Source organism: Chenopodium quinoa, unplaced genomic scaffold (genome assembly GCF_001683475.1).
Source record: "Chenopodium quinoa cultivar QQ74 unplaced genomic scaffold, ASM168347v1, whole genome shotgun sequence".
Lineage (NCBI taxonomy): Eukaryota > Viridiplantae > Streptophyta > Magnoliopsida > Caryophyllales > Amaranthaceae > Chenopodium > Chenopodium quinoa.
Genome location: NW_018744603.1, coordinates 612423 through 633146, shown reverse-complemented (window position 1 = coordinate 633146; position 20724 = coordinate 612423). Strand labels below are relative to the sequence as shown.

The window sequence follows — 20724 nt, the reverse complement described above, 5'->3', positions numbered from 1 at the left end:
GGTTGTGGTTGGCTTGTTTCGGTGCCGGTTGTGGTGGTTTTAGGTGGGTGGTTGATTGTAGTTCGGCGGAAGTTGTGGTTTTAGGTGGGTTTCGGTGGCAGTGGTAGTTTAGGTGGGTGGTGGTTAGGGTTGTAGATCTGGGTTTATTTGGGTGGGTTAGGGTTTTGGTACAGGTTTTGGTGGTTGGGTAGTGGGTGATGGTGCAGGCTGGTGGTGCGATTTAGGTGGGTGGTGGTGCAGGCTGGTGGTGCGATTTAGGTGTGTGGTGGTGCAGGCTGGTGGTGTAGGCTGGTGGCGCGATTTAGGTGGGTGGTGGGGGGGTGGGAGGTGGTTTTTTTTTTGTTTTTTTAAAAGCATTTGCCGACGGAATTTCCGTCGAAGATTTCCGACGGACTTTCCCGACCCTTGAATTCACTTCCGGCGGACAGAATTCCATCGGAATTTTCGTCGGAAAACACGTTTCTGACGGAAATTCCGTCGGAATAAGCCCTTTTTCCGACAACATGTATTGCGACAAACAGTTTCGACGGAATTCCGTCGAAAACCAGTTTTCCGACGGAAAACAAGGTGTTTCCAACGGGAATTTTCCGTCGTAATTCGCCTGTTTTCTAGTAGTGATTGTGTTTATCTTGTATAGTCAAAGGGCATTAATCGTTGCCGATTTTATAGCCTAGAATTATGTTAGGCTCTTGTATATATGGTTGTACATTTGATTAGATTAGTTCAATGAAAATTTTCTATCCATTTTCTTCAAATATATTCTATACTCGTATCTAGTTGCTAAATACATTTTGTACAATTTTTTTTTTCCCTAGTATCTATTGTATATTTCGGACTTAAAAAATTACTTATAACAATTTATGGATGATGTTTTTTTGTTTTTTTATGGCTAAATAATATAGGTGGATATTGGTGTTGATGAAATTATTCAAGGACATGCACATTTGAGCTTGAATGCCTTAATTAAACCAACTTCTTTGAAAACAAAGTCACCTTTGGAAGAACAAGTTTTTGGAGTGTTTAAGCCATTTGCTTTCAAAAAGTTTCAAGATCAACTTACAAGGGCAACTCTATATTCTATAATTCATGTAGGAAGGTCATGAGTTCACGGTGAGATATTATGAAGGTGACGATAAAATCTCTCATAGAGTCTTTTGGGATGGAAAAAATACAGCCATGTGTAGTTGTAAAAATTTTGAGTTTTGGGGTATACTTTATCGCCATATATTACGGGTGTTGTTCCACAAAGATTGTTTCAAGATCCCTTTATCCTATCTACCTCTACGATGGTGTTGTGATGCATTGCAAGATACTACTAGTACTCAAGAAGATGCATTACAAGCTAATACTAGTACTCAAGTTGTACAAGAAGAAATGTTTTCCGTAGAGGAACTTACTCTGACTATTAATGCATATAGCAGGACCGTTATTATTATTATTATTGTGTTTTTTTTTTTATTTTTTATTTATTTTTTATTTTTATATATATTATTTACACTACCCAAGTACATAGCACATGCTCGTTTTTTCTCTCCGAGTCTTTCTTTTGTGTATATGCGTTCAAATAATATGTCAAAATTATGCTTGTCATATTGCTCAAAAGAAAACAAAAAGGAAAACAAGAGCAAAGCCATAAGCTTGCAAATTATTACAAATCCGTGGATATAAAAGAGAGCAAAAAATCTGAATATTTTTGTCAGTTTACTTCAAGATATTTGCACATTTAATGGATAGTAACTCAAATATTGTAAGGTTCTGGTTTAATTGGTCAGTATCTCACTTGATTTCTTCAAAGATATTAGTATCATAACTTCTACCTTCATTCCAGGTGTCTTAGCTTGTTTAATAATATACAACATCTCTTCTTATTTCAAAAGTCATGGCTTGTACATCTTCTCCAACTTTCACACTAAATCGCAACGCGAATAAACTTCATTTTCCATGGCTACCAGAGAGGAACAAACCATTGCAAACCATAATAAACCTTAACTTACCATCCTTCCCTCCTCGAAGCAATGCCATTTTTGTTAGATCTTCGTCAAGTGCACCTCCTTCTTTGTCGTCGGATGTGTTGACCAATGATGAGGATATAGAAAGAATAAAGAGGCTTCAGAATGGGTCGGACATTCGAGGGGTAGCATTGGAGGGTGAGAAGGGTCGAACAGTTGACCTTACGCCGCCTGCTGTGGAGGCCATTGCGGAGAGTTTTGGAGAGTGGTTGATATCAAAGTTAAGAGATGGTGAGGAGGAGAATGAAGGTGTGGATGTTGTTAAGGTGTCACTAGGAAGAGATCCTCGAGTTACGGGTGCGGTGTTGAGTGTGGCTGTGTTTGCTGGTCTTGCTAGAGCTGGTTGTCTGAGTTTTGATATGGGTCTTGCTACTACACCAGCTTGTTTTATGAGCACTGTTTTGCCTGATTTTTCTTATCATGGCTCTATCATGGTAAATACAATTACGTACATCTTCAATTCGGAATTTATTGTCACATTAATTAATACTCTCAAATACTTTATAACGCTTTTGTAAAAAAAAAAAAAAAAAAAAAAACTTCATAACTAATTTAATAAATATTAATTAATAATAATATACAGAAAGTTTTAAGTCATGTTATCTATAATTTATTGTCTATGGATAATAATATGCAAATTTATCTATGGACAATTTTTATTAATTGACAAAAATATACAAATTGCTTTTGGTGATATAGCCTTAGAAAGCTAATTGGGTTTTGATTTCTAAAACATACATTTAGTAAAAAATCTTTAAAATATAACAAGCTAGCTTCAATATTCTTTTTTTGAAGTGATATTTATCAATTTTGTTGTTCATTTTTTCTACTAAAAATTAAACCTCATACTTAGTTCTAGCTAGTTTCATCATAGAGATATATAATTTTGAAAGGGGTGACAATCTTATTTGAAATAATTTTAAAATAACTTGAGAGTATGATAATATTGTCTATATTTTGGGGTGATATCATTTATCTTTCATATGGTTTAACTACTATATTTCACATTTAAACATAGTTGAAAAAAATGAACCGGTTTAGAGGTAAAGAATGTATCTCCTAGTCCCACTAGTGACACTTTTAATTTAAAAGTGTGTATTCTTTTATCCTTCTCTCTTCCCTTTTAGGAGCCTTATCTGCTAACTTGGGATAGATTGACTTACCTTTTGGTACCATTTATAATCTAGAATGTCCAAGCGACTCATGCATAAATTTTAATTACGTGATCATTATGCTATTTATGTTGCAGATGACAGCATCACATTTACCATACACTAGAAATGGTTTAAAATTCTTCACAAAAAGAGGAGGGCTTACTTCTCTAGAGGTGGAAGAGCTATGTGACAGAGCTGCCCGCAAGTATGCTAATAGGCAAGCCAAGGTTTCCTTGACTTTAAACAATCCTCCAATCAAAGTAAATCTCATGAGTGCTTATGCTAGCCATCTCCGAGACATTATCAAGGAGAGAATCAACCATCCTACTCATTACGACACACCCCTTCAAGGCTTTCAGGTACGTACTTTTAACCTTTTCATTTTTCGTTAGCTAGCTCTCCAACTTCCAAATATTTAATAAGCTAGAGTTAAAAATATCGTCAAATTCACTTGGGAGATTTTCCCTTATTATCTCGGATGGGCCCTTCTCCTTACCAAAAACTTACCTTTAAGCTAGTTTTAAAATGAGTTAAATATGATACATCACCTTGCTATTTCAAGTGTTTGTGGATATGACAATTTATTTGGTGTTTGTGGATATGACAATGTATATGGTTCGCACATTTGCATGGTACTGTCGATTGTAGATAATGCAAGTTCTACACATGCTACACTAGCTTAGGAATACGGACCACACAATTTGTATGATATGTTGAGCCAATTATTTGCTCCTCTAGCTAACTACAAGAGAAAAAAAATTTATAACACAAAGTCTTAGATGCGGCGGTCAAACAGTGTGGCCAATTATTATGGAGGTTACTTCATCACTATTATAAAGGTTACTCACTCAATATTATAGAGTTTATTTCGTCAATATTATAGGGGTTACCTTGTTTGTATTATAGAAACTTACTCGGTTAGTGTTTAAGGGTTACTTTATTTTCTTACAAGCAATCACATGGTGTGGCCAGTTGCATGCAAAACCAGTGAATTTATAATAGACATTTATATACTATTTTGAATTAAAACAAAAAACAAAAAAAATAAAAAAAAAAAAGTCTACTTCCATGACTATTTCACTTTTATATCTTAATTTGAGTCAAATTTTTTACTATATGAAATAAAAAAAAGACTAAAGACTTATTCTTTTTCACATGAAACGACCTAGAATAGAGTCCCATAAAATTTTTCGATTTTATTTTCACTAATCCATAGTTGTATAGAAGTAAAATAATCAAATTTTGAACAGTATATAAACATACTACAGTACATTACAGCATACTTGTATTTTCATAAACGAAAATTATGAATTAAGAGGATAAATATCCAAAATCAATAACCATAAGTATTTATACTGACATGAAAACACTTGAATATATTGCAGATCATTGTAAATGCTGGAAATGGTTCAGGAGGATTTTTCACATATGATGTGCTAGACAAACTTGGAGCAGATACATTTGGATCACTACATCTTAACCCTGATGGTATGTTCCCTAACCACATTCCTAACCCTGAGGACAAAATAGCCATGGCCTTCACAAGAGCTGCAGTCCTGGAAAACTCGGCTGACATCGGAATTGTCTTCGACACTGATGTTGATCGTAGTGGTTTAGTTGACAACAAAGGGAACCCCATCAACGGTGACAAGTTGATAGCACTAATGTCTGCTATTGTGCTTAAAGAGCATCCTGAAACAACCATTGTGACTGATGCTCGGACAAGCATTGGGCTGTCGAGGTTCATCACTAATTGTGGAGGAAAGCATTGTTTATATAGAGTTGGGTATAGGAATGTTATTGATAAGGGTGTTCAGTTGAATAAAGACGGCATTGAGACTCATCTAATGATGGAGACTTCCGGGCATGGTGCTCTTAAGGAGAACTACTTTCTCGACGATGGTAATTATTGACTGATGTACTGCTTAATGACTTGAGCATTATTTGTTAGTCATTGTTTTGCATGATAACTAACATTGTTATTGTATGCTAGGTGCTTATATGGTTGTCAAGATCATTATTGAAATGGTTCGTATGAGGCTTTCGGGATCAAGTGAAGGAATAGGAAGCCTCATCAAAGACCTTGAAGATCCTGTAGATTCTGTGGAGCTAAGGATGGATGTTCTTTCAGAGCCAAGATATGCTAAGGCAAAGGCAGTCGAAGTCATTGAAACTTTTCGAAAATATGTGGAGGTATGAAGTAACAAATTAAAAAATCATGCTTAACTTGTTAAGCTGTTGTTAGTGATGATTTTAATCAATACTAATTGTTGTTTAATATATGAATATGCAATCAGGATGATAAAATAGAGGGTTGGGTGCTTGATTCATGTGGAGATTGTTGGGTAGGCGAAGGTTGCCTTGTAGACTTGAACGAAAATCCAACAGCTATTGATGCTCATATGTACAGGTATATCTAGCATGTACTCATATAAGACTAAATTTGGAATTTGTGACAAGAGTATGATGAGAAATTGGATATTACATATTGCAATTGAATGTTGTTTATTGGATATTATTGCATATTGCATCTTATAAGGCTATAATCTAAACTATGAAAAGAATGTCGTGGTTATGAAAAATTTTACAATTACAATTTAAACTATAAACAAACTTGTGAAATTACAAGAATAACTTTTTTTTTGAAACAATATTACAAGAATAACTTGAGTTTTTGCTGGAGTAGACATTACAAGAATCTGATATTGTTCCACTATTTAACTATTATTTTTCTTTTATTAGAAAAAAAAATATCAAAATAGTCGGGGTGCAATCAATTGGGGTTGTTCATATCTTAGAATTATTTTGTTAAAAGGGTCACATTATCTCTACATTTTCATCTCTTTTAGACTTTTAGTTACTGTGAAGTGCGTATGATTCTCAATTTGTATAAAGTCGTTTCCCTTAGGAGTAGGGGCTTTCTTTCCTACTTCTTCATTTCTCTTAGGATCGCAACATAAAATCCTTTTTTATTTTTTTCCATCTTCCCAATCATAGTAGTAATTTGAAAACATGAAAAAGTAAGAGTTAGTGGAAAGTGAGTTCCTCTTTTGACTATTTGAGTATAGAAGCGAAAATTATATACTACCTTCGGTCTAAATTTTTTGCTACTTTGGGGTATTATTTGTGAGATATAAAATATTCTAAAGTTGCGGTAGTAGATACATTGCTATTACGAAGAGTGCCTTATTTGGCAGTTGCGAATAATTTATTACAAACCTTTATGTTGTGAACTTTTGTAAAACAAGTGACAAAATAAACATTGCAGGGTGAAGGTATTGGATAAGGAGGAAAATGAACAAGGTTGGGTGCACTTGAGGCAGAGTGTTCATAATCCAAACATTGCAGTGAACATGCAATCGTCTATTCCTGGAGGTTGCCGATCCATGACTAAGATCTTTATGGATAAGTATGAAACCTTACTTAGCTTGACCAACATTTTCACTTCTCCTTGCCTCATTGTAAGCTATTTACTAATTTCGCTTATTTATTTCTTTCAGGTTTCTTGTTGACAGCGGATTAGATAAAAATGTCGATTTATCTCAAATTGAGTCTTATATAAGCAGATAAAACCTTATGCAAAAGAAACATTAGTTAGAAGCCTAAGCTATGGCTGGTGTATATAGCATTCACCCTATGTCATTGTAATTGTATATAAAAACCTAATTAAGATGTAGTATTGACACAAGGAATAACGTAAACGTTACCTTTAAAAAAGTTTGAATTAACATGATTATGAATAGTGTTTGGACAATCATGTCCTCTAAAATGTTTATTTATTTATATACCCTTATTAAAAATAGTGTACTTATATTATATACCTCTAAAAATATTTGTTTATATAATTTTTTTTCATTAATCCTACCACAACTAAAGTTATAATATAAGCCTATAAGGCTAAATCAAAAGAGTTTTCCAGACATGACTAGTTGTATATGGTGCATCGCAATGTTAGCTACCCTAATATAAACTCCCGTATATATATATTTATAATAAGGGGTTAAAAAATACAATTCCTAAGGAACCGTTCTTTGTAAAAGCCCTAATCTCAATTTTTAAAACACTTGTGTTGTTTCTCTCTCCTCCTTCTCTCTCATAGACTACTAAGAGAAATAATGGGTGATGAGCATGTGAAAAAGTGTTCGTAAGTGTTCGGTAAAGAAGAAGGTATTATTACAAGTGGTGCACAGTGCGAAGAAAAACAAATCAGTCTTAATTTGTGTTTCCTCCTATAGTGAATTCCAGATATTGGATGTAGATAGTGGTAAATTGTCTAAACTCCTTTTACTCTCGTAGGGGATGCTGGAATCAGCACAATTTTATCGACAGGTTTAGTAATCTACAACCTCGGCAAGCCCCAAATTGGAAGTCTAAACCCAGATTACTCTTTTTATTTTTCAATTGTAAAGGAGTAAATGATATAGTTGAATTTCACGAGGGCATGTCTTATTTCGATTTATCCAACCCTTAAATGGATTGGAAAAAAGGTCCTCTTTTCGTAGAGGATAAGAATTTCCGAAATTGTGCTGCTCTTTGCAGCAAGCTGTATGTCTTTAGAAGTGCAAAATGGGCTTGCTTCGGCAAGGTTTTTGATCTCACGAATAACACATGGGATCCCTTGCCAAAGCCAATTCCTTTTTCTGGGAGAAATTTTAAAGTTTCTTCTCCGCTTGTGTCTGATCCTTTGCACAATCATATCCTTGTTCATGTGGACCTCTTCCTCCCATTTGCTTCTTCAATCTATGCCTACTACACTGCTGATGCTACCTGGGAATGCCTCATTGAGAATTTCGATAGAGTGTGGGTCGGTCCCATTGTTCTTTATTTATGATACTCATGCTCACACTGCTGCTGCTCTCAGCTCAAATGATCATCAACTCAAGGAACAACTAGCTAAGGATTTGTTTGCTCTCTTTCTCTCAAGTGTTCTGGATCCACCTAGATAGTTCCAGAACCTTCTATAGGTTGTTACGAGCTACTATCCAGCTCAGCATCATTGTGTTACAACAGAATCTACTATCCAGCTCAGCATTCTGTTACAACAGAATGCCAAGTCAGTTACAACATAATTCTGTTGTATTATAGCTAATTTTATTCTTTGTATTAATTTTGTATACTTAGCTGTAAATAGTCTTAGAGCTGTAATTCTTCATTACAATTTCAATAATAAAAAAGATTCTTTCCCAAACTTGTCTCTCCACAATTCCTCTAAAACTTCTCTCTAGAATTCTGTTAGAAAGTTAATCAGTTGAAGAAATTTTGCTAAAATTGCAGAATTCAACATGGTATCAGAGCACTATTAGCTCGATCTTGATTACATTCAAGCTTCTGCAATCTTCTTTGGTTGACTTTCAATCAAATTCCTGATCAAATTGATTTGTGATGTATTTTTCCAGATTTTGTTTTGCTGAAATTGTTCTACAAATTGCTGATTGTTCTTGTTCAATCGAAGATCTGAGTTTGATTACAACATTTCTTCTTCACGTGTTTGATAATTCGTGCAAATTTTCTTGTGCATCTCAACTGTTTGTATTAAGGATTTATGAGTTTCTTGAGCTCATAGTTGTTTTTGATAAGTATAACAATGGCCGCTCATAATCAAATTCCACTTCCAATTGGACAAGATCCTTCTTCTCCTTTCTACATTCATCCTTCTGATATGAATTCTATGCAATTTGTTACTAATAAGTTCAATGGAGAAGGTTTTACTGACTGAAAAAGAAGCATGACTGTAGGCGTCGTTCGAAGTGCGCCTACGTTAAACATGTGGTGAATATGATTGACACTCTTAGGAAGTGGGAATTGACATCATATGATTAGGGACAAATAAAGTAGGGAGCCGCCAACAAGTTTTTAAGGAACTTGTAAACCGTTCACGGGTCATAAAAAGGCAACCACGAATAAGGGACAACAAAGGTAACAACGATTGACCCTTGAAGGTTACACCCCATTCATAATCCATGAGATTACTAACTCCATATGGTTCGTAACCACGAAAGGAGGATCGGGGATGATGGTACGAAGTGAGTCATGATATGGAGTCACATTCGCCCGTATTGGCCTCTACTCGATTCTTATAATGAAAAGTGATTCCTGCGATCTCAAAGGCATACAAACAAAGTTTCAATTTGCTCCAAACTATTATTAAGCTAAATCGGTTGAATATTAATGCAACAGATAATTCTAAAATATTTGTGATCACTTGAATTAATTAACAAGATTAAAAAGGAACCTAAACCGGTTGTCCAAATTATCTTATTAGGCGTGATTTTCAATTACATATTCCTTTTAAACATGCAATATGGTGATCATAATAATAATAGAATAACATCACTATTGGAAGCAATCTAAAAATAATAGTGTTAGTGAAATCAAATATAAAATAACCTAATCATGATACTAGCAATATAAAATAAAATAAGAGTAATTAATTTAATTAATTACTTACATTCAGCACGTTCCTTTAAATTGCTACATCATGAATAAACTGTTAGTAACTTCAATAAAAAAATAAAGTAAATGAAAATTAAATTAAATAAAAAGTAGTATTGATTTGGTCCAAACCCTCAGTTATTTGTACCTTTCACGCCTTGGTTTAAGGACGGAACCTCGGGTTAAGTATAGACTCCTTGGAGTGCTTAGGGGAATTATTTTGAGAGAATAGGGTGGCTAGTATTTAGGCTAAAGAGGGAGAAGAGAATTATTTTGTGATCAAGCTTGTTGATGATTGAAAAATGGGTGATATGACCTCTATTTATAGAGAAAAAAGAGGGGTCGAAAAAACAAGATAAGATCCATATTAAATCAGAATAAAGCTCGATAGACAGCAGTTTTTGCGGTTTTTGTTTTTATCATTTCTTTTGATCCAAAAATCGGAATAAGATGAATAATATATGTTGGAAATCTCTTGAAGTCTAATTTCTAACCCAATTAGAATCATATTAAAATATTTTGTAGAATAAAAGATATGGACAAAATAGTGAGACGGTGTCAGTTTTGGATAGAGTTTTTTATTTAATTTATATCTTTTTCGTTATAGCTCGGCATTGATATTATAATATATCATTGGAAAGATAATTTCAAGGGCTATCCAATCATATAAAATTTGGATAAAAACTATAATGCACGAAAATAATATCTGTCTATCTTTGAACGTCTTTCAATTCGGATATAAATAGGATTTTCAAAAAAAAGGAGTTTTATTCAATTTCAAACTATTTAATCTTATCTTTTCAAAAAGGATAATTAAGATCTTTTAGAAACTTATAGAAGCTTCCAATTAATCCTAATTGGTTTAGGAATGGGATTAAAAAATTTGGACCCTCCACATGATCATTGGGTCGTAGGTAAGGTGGGCTTAGGTTCGGTTTGGGCTCAGTTTAATATTTTGGCCATAACTTATTCGTTATAACTTGGATTTGGGCTAATAATATATCGTTGGAAAGCTATTTTCAAGCCCCAGACAACTATTCAATCATTGGACCCAGATTACGGACCAAAATAAACTGGATCAAACGTTTTTATAAAAAGGACACGAAATGAATGATTTTAAAGGACACGAAATGAATTATTTTGGGTTTAAAGGCACGAAAAGAGGAAAATAAGTTATGGTTTGGGGAAATAGGCTAGGAATTGGGCTGGTTTATGAAATGGAAATATGGATTTAAGCACTCCAAAAATTAAATACTCAACCCGACCAATAATGGCGGTGAAAGGTTGTTCATCATCGGTTTTGGTTTTTGGGAGACATTTTTAGGTGTCTATAGAAGCCCCCACTTTGACTGAGTTTGTAGAAACTTCAGTTTCGAAAACGATAGTCAAAGTAGTCGATAGGGATGGAGAATGATTTAAGACGTTCTGCGATCCTAAATCATTCTGTATACGCCAATACCTGCAAAAAAATGTTAGTTCTATAGATAAAAGAGTAAAGGGGTAGAATGCGTATCTGACACCAGTGTATCGGTGACAAATGAGTTTGGTTGCTTCCTATGCTTGAAGGAATCCACCGATGACGATTGTTGAAATGCTTTCCATGCTTGAGGAAAGCCGATAGATGAGTTTGGTAGCTTTCTAAGCCTGAAGAAACCTACCGGATGACACTTTCCATGCTTGAGGAAAGTCGACATATGATTTTGGCGTTTTTCTATTCTTGAAGAAATCCACCGATAATGCTTTCCATGCTAAAGGAATTTGGCGGTTTTCTATGCTTGAAGAAATCCACCGGATAATACTTTCCATGCTTAAGGAAAGTCGACAGATGATGAGATTGCAAGTCTCTGTGTATTGAGAATCTTGCGTCATTAAATGATGGTAGTTCGATTGTCCCCGAGCGTGGGTTGTAGATGGTCCGCTTGTCCCCGGACGTGGGCTGTAGTTGGTTCGCTTGTCCCCGAACGTGGGCTGTAAATTGTTCGCTTGTCCCCGAACGTGGGATGTAGTTGGTCCGCTTGTCCCCGAACATGGGCTGTAAATGGTCCGCTTGTCCCCAGACGTGGGCTGTAGATGGTCCGCTTGTCCCCGAACGTGGGCTGTAGATGGTCCGCTTGTCCCCGGACGTGGGTTGTAGTTGGTTCGCTTGTCCCCAAACGTGGGCTGTAGATGAGACCTGTAAAAATAAATTTGTCAATGGACTCGTATATATTGTGATTGACTTGACCACTAACTTGACCAAGTTTGACTTGATGTGACATGACATGTGTATGACTTGTGAGTGTGTGTGTGTGTGTGTATTTGTGTGTGTGCAGACACAAGCAAACGAAGATGCAAAAGCAAAAATTTTCCGTCAATTTTTGTCATGAGACGAGTGGAAGGTACTGACTTTCTCCCGAAAAAGAAAGACGTGAAAAATGAAGTTTTGTTTTCGAACTTCCCTCAATAAAAATTTTGAAAAAGTTTTTGAACTTCCCCAAAAGAAAATAATGAAAAAGGGAAGAAGTTTTGAACTTCCTCCTTAAGCAAGACGAAATGAATCGTATGGATTGAATTGCTTGTCTTTAAAATAATGTATGCATGATGAATGTTCTTAGGCTAGGAGGCTAAGGACAATTACATCATGTGACACGATAGATGAATGAACTTAGGTCATGGAGCTAAGCATTATATATGGTGTAAAGAAATTATCTTGAACGTCGCTTAGGTCTGGAAGCTAAGCACGTATATAGATGAAGTGATCGATGAGTATTGTATAATGAATGTTGTTAAGTCAAGGAGCTAAGCACGATATGCTTTGTATTATTAAAAACCTTTGATAGAATTCGCTTAGGTTAGGAAACTAAGCACAACATGCGATGTGTGAAACAATGAATATTGCTCAGGTCAGGAAGCTAACCAAGTATACAAAGTTTGAATGTTGTCTTGAAAGATGATGAAGCATGCATGGTAGGAAAACAAGATTTCATGATAAAAGGTTCATAAGGGAAAGCTGATATGGCTATGTATGTGTGAGTGAAGTGTGTGAATGTGATACTAAGGCTAGCTGCAAGGGTTATGGTGATGGAAATATATGTGAGAAGAATCAAAGATGTTGACTCTTTAGGCTAGGTAGGCTAATATGATGTTGGTTCAAGCCCCCAAGTCTAGCTCTAAATGGGTAGGGGTAAACATTGAATATTCTTTGACTCGATCATGCATGGATATGAATATGAATGTGGCCGCACCTCGATGTGAGGTTGCCTACGTATCCGTTAGGAATCAGGCCAACGTAACTCTAGCCAAACTTTGCACAAGTGTATGTACACCTCAAAGAGGTCTTTCAAGGGTTGTAATGTGGTTAAGCTGATGGCTTAAGGAAAAAAGGGGTAAAAGGCTCAAGACCTGAGAGAAGCCCCCAAGATGTGTAATTGTGTATTTGAAAATTTGGACTTTGCAAGTTTTATTTTTCATATATTTTTTTGTTTTGAATTTTGCAAGTTTATTTTCATTTTTTCTTCTTTTTTTGCTTTTTTTATTCTTTTGAATTAATGTGGGAAATCTCAGATCATGCGGTCCATCACTCACTTAGCATTCATGTTTCTCAGGCACGGTACCAAGCACTCGATGAGAGACGCAATTTGAGACGTGTTCATATCAAAGAAATTGGAACACTTGCCCTTAGACATTGTTTTATTGTTGCTTTTCTGCTTTTTTTTTACTTGCCTTTTGAATGTTATACAATTACACATCTTCCAATCCCAGGGTTTAGTGAATGTGGGTTGAAGAAATGAAGGCCTAACGTTAGACGAGGCTCAAAGTGGTTGATGAAGAAATGGAATGTGATTGAATGGTTAATGGGGAATGAATGGGTTGCAAAGATACCTCAAATCATTGGTATACCCTGTGTTCGGTTCGACAATTGATTTTTCTTTTTTCTTTTTTTTTTTTTTTTTTTTTTTGTGCTAATAACATGATCCAATGTAAGAAAGAGATGCTCATTTATGAAGAAGGTAAGAAATGTGACACATAGACACATGGATAAAGAGAACCTATGCTAGACTTTTAGGGGGAAGGGTTTGAAACAAAAGAAGAAGAAAACATGAAATCTTGGTGAGAAGCTTGCATTGTGCTTTGTCTTCATGGTTGTTTATGAGTAACTTCTTGCCGCCTGGTGAGGAAAAAATTTCTTGTTGTTGATGCTTTGATTGAAAGGAAAGAAGGAAGGAGTGACGTTCCCCTTATTCTTCCAACTATTGCCTAGTGATTTTAGACTCAAGTACTTTGTAAGGATGAACTCACTTAATGCATTCACTCAATACTCAGATTGGAAAGGAAGAGTGTAAGAAACAATTTTGAAATCTGATGGGAAAAACTCCACTCATTCCTATTACGAAGGAAAACGACGCATGCATGGTCCTAATATACGATCATAAAAAATATAGTGTATTACTCGAAGACAAAGTGTGTGCAATGACTCAACATGTGTGATTAGGTGAGTATATTAAGACTCGTGGTATGATCGCATGGCTAGACATGAGGATGTTGTGAAAAACAAAGGACCTAATGACCAAATAGCACGGAAGACTAAAAGACAAACTAACTTGATTAATTTTGTCCAATTTTAATGTTTATGCTATTTACTAGGTGAAAACGGTCCATTGGCAATCGTTAGTCATAAATAAGATCAACCACAATCAAAGACAAAGAACACAGGTTAAGGTTAACACAAAAATTGATCACAAGAAACTAGGAAGAGGACTAGAATTCTAGAGTTATGACTCATGGGTATAAAAAAAAAATTAGAAAAAAAATCTATAATCCTATGTTATACGAGTTGACACAGATTAAAGGACTTGGCTAAGAGTAGCTTGACACGATTTTTTTTTTTTTAAAAAATAAAATAAAAAAGGTAACATTAAAAAGACACCTAAACTGGACAGGTTGTAGTATATCAGTTATAACTTTTGATCTGTGACTTTGATTAGGACGAAATCAGCTCCAAATGAAAGATAAAACTCGGGGCTACATATCCATAGGTTGTACAGTACGTAACTCTTTCTAAAACTCTGGATATGACCAAAACAAGTTGACTCTTGTGCAGTATACGGGAATTAAAATCCGGGTGACCCAAAAATTAAAAAAAATCTATGACTCGACTCTAAAAAAAAGGGTTTAATAAAAAATAATAATTATCAATAAAAAAAATGCACATATAAGCACATCGTCACGAATGATGCAATGAAGTTCGCAACCTAGAGTCAAGATCTATGTTCCACTATGGTCAAGCTTTTGGGTGTCAAAGGGTACCATGGTTAAGAGTTTGGACGCGTTAGCAAGGCAGCCTCCCTTGAGGGTGTATGCCAACGGGCGGCTCCGCGAGTTGTGATGAAATCGAACTCGACTCCATGGTTTGGGTGGATTTAAAAACTCGAATGAACCCTTATTGCCATGAGCGTTTTCGGGTTGATAGAGCATAAATCCCCCGGGATAGCCACATACGTAGAACACGTACTATTGTGGCAAAATAGGTAACCTAAAAAAAATCATATGCATATGTGACAATGCCAATTAAATCGCAGGAATATTTTTCAAGAATCTTTCAAGTCTCATCCACTCATCTTAATTAAATACCGATCACTCAAATCGATAAATAACCAAGAATCCTCCCCAGTGGAGTCGCCAAATTGTAGGCGTCGTTCAAAGTGCGCATACGTTAAACATGTGGTGAATATGATTGGCATCTTAGGAAGTGGGAATTGACATAATACGATTAGGGACAAATAAAGTAGGGAGCCGCCAACAAGTTTTTAAGGAACTTGTAAACCGTTCACGGATCATAAAAAGGCAACCACGAATAAGGGACAACAAAGGCAACAACGATTGACCCGTGAAGGTTACACCCCATTCATAATCCATGAGATTACTAACTCCATATGGTTCGGAACCACGAAAGGAGGATCGGGATGATGGTATGAAGTGAGTCATGGAGTCACATTCGCCCGTATTGGCCTCTACTCGATTCTTATATTGAAAAGTGATTCCTGCGATCTCAAAGGCATACAAACAAAGATTCAATTTGCTCCAAACTATTATTAAGCTAAATTGGTTGAATATTAATGCAACACATAATTCTAAAATATTTGTGATCACTTGAATTAATTAACAAGATTAAAACGGAACCTAAACCGGTTGTCCAAATTATCTTATTAGGCGTGATTTTCAATTACATATTCCTTTTAAACATGCAATATGGTGATCAAAATAATAATAGAATAACATCAATATTGGAAGCAATCTAAAAATAATAGTGTTAGTGAAATCAAATATAAAATAACCTAATCATGATACTAGAAATATAAAATGAAATAAGAGTAATTAATTTAATTAATTACTTACATTCAGCACGTCCCTTTAAATTGCTACATCTTGAATAAACTTTCAGTAACTTCAATAAAAAAATAAAGTAAATAAAAATTAAATTAAATAAAAAGTAGAATTGATTTGGTCCAAACCCTCAGTTATTTGTACCTTTCACGCCTTGGTTTAAGGACGGAACCTCGGGTTAAGTATAGACTCCTTGGAGTGCTTAGGGGAATTATTTTGAGAGAATATGGTGGCTAGTATTTAGGCTAAAGAGGGAGAAGAGAATTATTTTATGATCAAGCTTGTTGATTATTGAAAAAGGGATGATATGACCTCTATTTATAGAGAAAAAAGAGGGGTCGAAAAAACATGATAAGATCCGAATTAAATCGGAATAAAGCTCGATAGACAGCAGTTTTTGCGGTTTTTGTTTTTATCATATCTTTTGATCCAGAAATCGGAATAAGATGAATAAAATATAGTTCGAAAGATCTTGAAGTCTACTTTCAATAACAATTAGAATAAAATTAAAATATATTGTAGAATTAAAGATATGAACGAAATAGTGAGACGGTGTCAGTTTTGGATATAGTTTTTTTTTATTTAATTCATATCTTTTTCGTTATAGCTCGGAATTGATATTATAATATATCATTGGAAAGATAATTTCAAGGGCTATCCAACCATATAAAATTTGGATAAAAAATATGATGCACGAAAATAATATCTGTCTATCTTTGAACGTCTTTCAATTCGGATATAAATAGGATTTTCAAAAAAAGGAGTTTTATTCAATTTCAAACTATTTAATCTTATCTTTTCAAAAAAGATAATTAAGATCTTTTAGAAACTTATAGAAGCATCTAATTAATCCTAATTGGTTTAGAAATGGGATTAAATAATTTGGACCCTCCACATGATCATTGGGTCGTAGGTAAGGTGGGCTTAGGTTCGGTTTGGGCTCAGTTTAATATTTTGGCCATAACTTATTCGTTATAACTTGGATTTGTGCTCATAATATATCGTTGGAAAGATATTTTCAAGATCCATCCAACTATTCAATCATTGGACCCAGATTATGGACAAAAATAAACTGGATCAAACATTTTTATAAAAAGGACACGAAATGAATGATTTTAAAGGACACGAAATGAATTATTTTGGGTTTAAAGGCACGAAAAGAGGATTTAAGTTATGGTTTGGGGAAATGGGTTAGGAATTGGGTTGGATTATGAAATGGAAATATGGATTTAAGCACTCCAAAAATTAAATACTCAACCCGACCAATAATGGCGGTGAAAGATTGTTCATCATCGGGTTTGGTTTTGGGGAGACATTTTTAGGTGTCTACAATGACAATTGCTCTTTTCAACTAAGAATAAACTTGGTTTTGTCACTGGTATTATTCATAAGCCAAATCCATATGATGTTACATACAAACAGTGGGAGAGATACAATGATACGATTATCTCCTGGATTCTGTATAACCTAGATACCGCAATATCTCGTAGTGTCTTATATTTCAATACTGCTACTGATATCTGGAAAGATCTGGAAGATAGATATGGTTATACCTCTAGACCTCAGTTGTACTCTATTGAGCAACAACTATCTGAAGGCAGTCAAGGATCTGATTCTATTGCTTCCTTCTTCACCAAGATGAAGATGCTTTGGGATGAGTTAAATGCTGCTAGTCCTTTACTTGGTTGTACCTGTAATCAGTGTACTTGCAACCTTACTCAAAAGATTTTTAAACTACAATAGGATCAAAGATTGTTGCAGTTCTTAATGAAGTTGAATGAGAAATATGCTTCTGTTAGAGGTAATATCTTGATGTTGACTCCTCTACCAAACCCGAGTCAAGTTTATAGACTCTTGATTCAAGAAGAAAGACACAAGGAGCTCAGTACTATGCAAATTCCAACTCATGGCTTGAATGATTCCATGGTGTTTGCCTCATCTAGGAGGTTCAATGACAGACTGTAGAATAAAGGTTTTATGCCTCAATCTCAAGATACCATACCTTATAGTCAATATGGTTCTAATCTCAAGAATAAGTCAGGCACAAGGAAACCAACTTAATGCAATCATTGCAATCGTCTAGGTCATTCTATTGATAATTGCTGGAAATTACATGGTTATCTAGAAGATTTGAAGAAGAATGTATGGTAGAAAGAGAGAGGAGTTGCTGCTGCAGCTGAGAATACCTCAACTGAAGGACATGAAGGAGAGCCAGAACAGGTCACTTCCCCTGCTATAACTATGGAGCAATATAATCACCTTATGGAATTGCTTCATACCAAGCCAAACACTACTTCTGCTCATTAATCTTCCAGCATTGATATTGATTCTCAAGCTAATTTAGCAGGTAAATTCTGCTTCTCTTCTTACCTTAACTTGGGATGGTTGATTGATAGTGGTGCTACAGATCACATATGCATAGATCTAAGTATGTTTTCTTCATATAAAAAGTAATCTGGTTCTTATATTACCATAACTATTCCAGATGGAAGTATATATGAAGTTATGTATATAGGAACTGTTGTTATAAACAATGTTATACATTTTAATAATGTATTACATGTTCCTGCATCCAAATTTAATCTGTGGTCAGTTCCAAAATTATGCAACGATATGAATTGTTCTGTTTCATTTACAAGTACCGCATGCTTTGCTCAAGGCCTTTCATAGAGTTCAATTCTTCTTGGTAAACTGCATGGTGGTCTGTATTTTATTGAAGATCAGAGATTATCCTCAAATAGTTCATTGTTTGCTCCATTTCTTAAATCTTGTAATACTACCGGTTGGATCAAGCTAGTAATTCCACTAAGAATGCTGAGTTATGGAATCTTAGGTTAGGGCATTTACCTTTTCATAATTTCAAGCATATTTTGCCTTGGGATGTCAAGGATTGTAGTAATTCTGTTTTGTGTAAGATCTGTCCAGCTGCTAGACAGACTAGTAAGTCTTTTCCTAAGAGTTTAATAAAGACTTGTAAACCTTTTAAGCTTATTCACATTGATGTATGGGGTCCTTATAAGGACAAAACTTACAATGGATACAATCAGTTCTTAACAATTGTTGATGACTACTCTAGACATGGGTACATTTGTTGAAATTTAAATTTGTATCAGTTTTGGTTGACTTTACCAAATATGTACACACTCAATTTGACACTAAAATCTTGTGTGTGAGTGTAGGCGTCGCTTATAGGAAGTACGAATTGACATAATACGATTAGGGACAAATAAAGTAGGGAGCCGCCAACAAGTTTTGTAGGAACTTGTAAACCGTTCACGGATCATTTAAGGCAACCACGATTAAGGGACAACGAAGGCAACAACGATTGACCCGTGAAGGTTACACCCCATTCATAATCCATGAGATTACTAACTCCATATGGTTCGAAACCACGAAAGGAGGATCGGGGATGATGGTACGAAGTGAGTCATGGAGTCACATTCGCCCGTATTGGCCTCTACTCAATTCTTTTAGTGAAAAGTGATTCCTACGATCTCAAAGGCATACAAACAAAATATTCAATTCGCTCCAAACTATTATTATGATAAATTGGTTTAATATTAATGCAACACATGATTATAAAATATTTGTGATCACTTGAATTAATAACAAGATTAAAAAGGAACCTAAACCGGTTGTCCAAATTATCTTATTAGGCGTGATTTTCAATTACATATTCCCTTTAACATGCAATATGGTGATCATAAAAATAATAGAATAAACATTAATATTGGAAGCAATTTAACAATAATAATGTGTGTTAAATCAAATATAAAATAACCTAATCATGATACTAGCAATATAAAATAATAAGAGTAATTAAGTGAATTAATTACTCACTTTCCGCGTTTCCTTGAATTGCTACATCATGAATAAATTGTTAGTAACTTCAATAAAAATATAAATCAAATAGAAATTAAATTAAAGTAGAGTTGATTTGGTTCAAACCCTCAGTCAATTATACCTTTCACGCCTTGATTTAAGTATAGAACTAATTTGGGTACTGTATGGACTCCTTGGAGTGCTTAAAGAAGAATGAAAGAATTAGGAATATAGGTTTAAGGCTTAGAATATGGGAGAGAGAGAATAGAGTGATTTTTGGTGTAAAAGAGAGGAAGAGAGAATGATTTGATGATAAAGCTTGTTGATTATTGGAAAAGGGGAGATATGACCTCTATTTATAGAGAAAAAAGAAGGTCGAAGAATCAAGAAAAGATAAGAATTCGAATCGGATAAAACTCTTGCGATAGACAGCAGTTTTTATGGTTTTTGTTTTTATCATATCTTTTGATCCAGAAATTGGAATAAAATAAATAAGATATCGTTGGAAAGATCTTCAAGTTTACTTTCTAACCTAATTAGAATCAGATTAAAATATTTTATAGAATAAAAGATATGGCCGAAATAGTGAGATGGTATCAGTTTTGGATAGAGTTTGACATTTAATTCATATTATAATATATCATTGGAAAGATAATTTCAAGGGATATCCAACCATATAAAATTTGGATAAAAACTGTGAGGAACGAAAATATTATCTGTCTATCTTTGAACATCTTTCGATTCGAATAGAATTAGGACTTTAAAAAAAAGGAGGTTTATTCAATTTCAAACTATTTAATCTTATCTTTTTAAAAAGAATAATCAAGATCTTTTAGAAACTTATAAAAGCTTCTAATTAATCCTAATTGGTTTATGAATGGGATTAAATAATTTGGACCCTCCACATGATCATTGGGTCGTAAATAAGGTGGGCTTAGGTTTCG

The 20724-nt window shown here is 34.6% G+C and overlaps 1 protein-coding gene across 1 annotated transcript; it reads left to right on the top strand.

Annotated features, from left to right (window-relative positions):
* The first annotated feature begins 1744 nt into the window (after window positions 1-1744).
* On the top strand, window positions 1745-6917 carry LOC110699924 (phosphomannomutase/phosphoglucomutase-like). Its single transcript, XM_021877421.1, has 7 exons — window positions 1745-2443; window positions 3259-3522; window positions 4549-5065; window positions 5157-5356; window positions 5461-5573; window positions 6432-6572; window positions 6664-6917. The coding sequence occupies exons 1-7, from the start codon at window positions 1880-1882 to the stop codon at window positions 6731-6733; spliced, it is 1869 nt and encodes a 622-aa protein (XP_021733113.1). The 5' UTR covers window positions 1745-1879; the 3' UTR covers window positions 6734-6917.
* The last annotated feature ends 13807 nt before the right edge of the window (window positions 6918-20724 follow it).

Bases quoted from the DNA above. Each gene is read 5' to 3' on its own strand.
- LOC110699924 (XM_021877421.1), top strand. From the start codon at position 1,880: ATGGCTTGTACATCTTCTCCAACTTTCACACTAAATCGCAACGCGAAT. The intron at 2,444-3,258 runs GTAAATACAATT...TTTATGTTGCAG, and splicing joins CTTATCATGGCTCTATCATG to ATGACAGCATCACATTTACC. The intron at 5,357-5,460 runs GTATGAAGTAAC...ATATGCAATCAG, and splicing joins CTTTTCGAAAATATGTGGAG to GATGATAAAATAGAGGGTTG.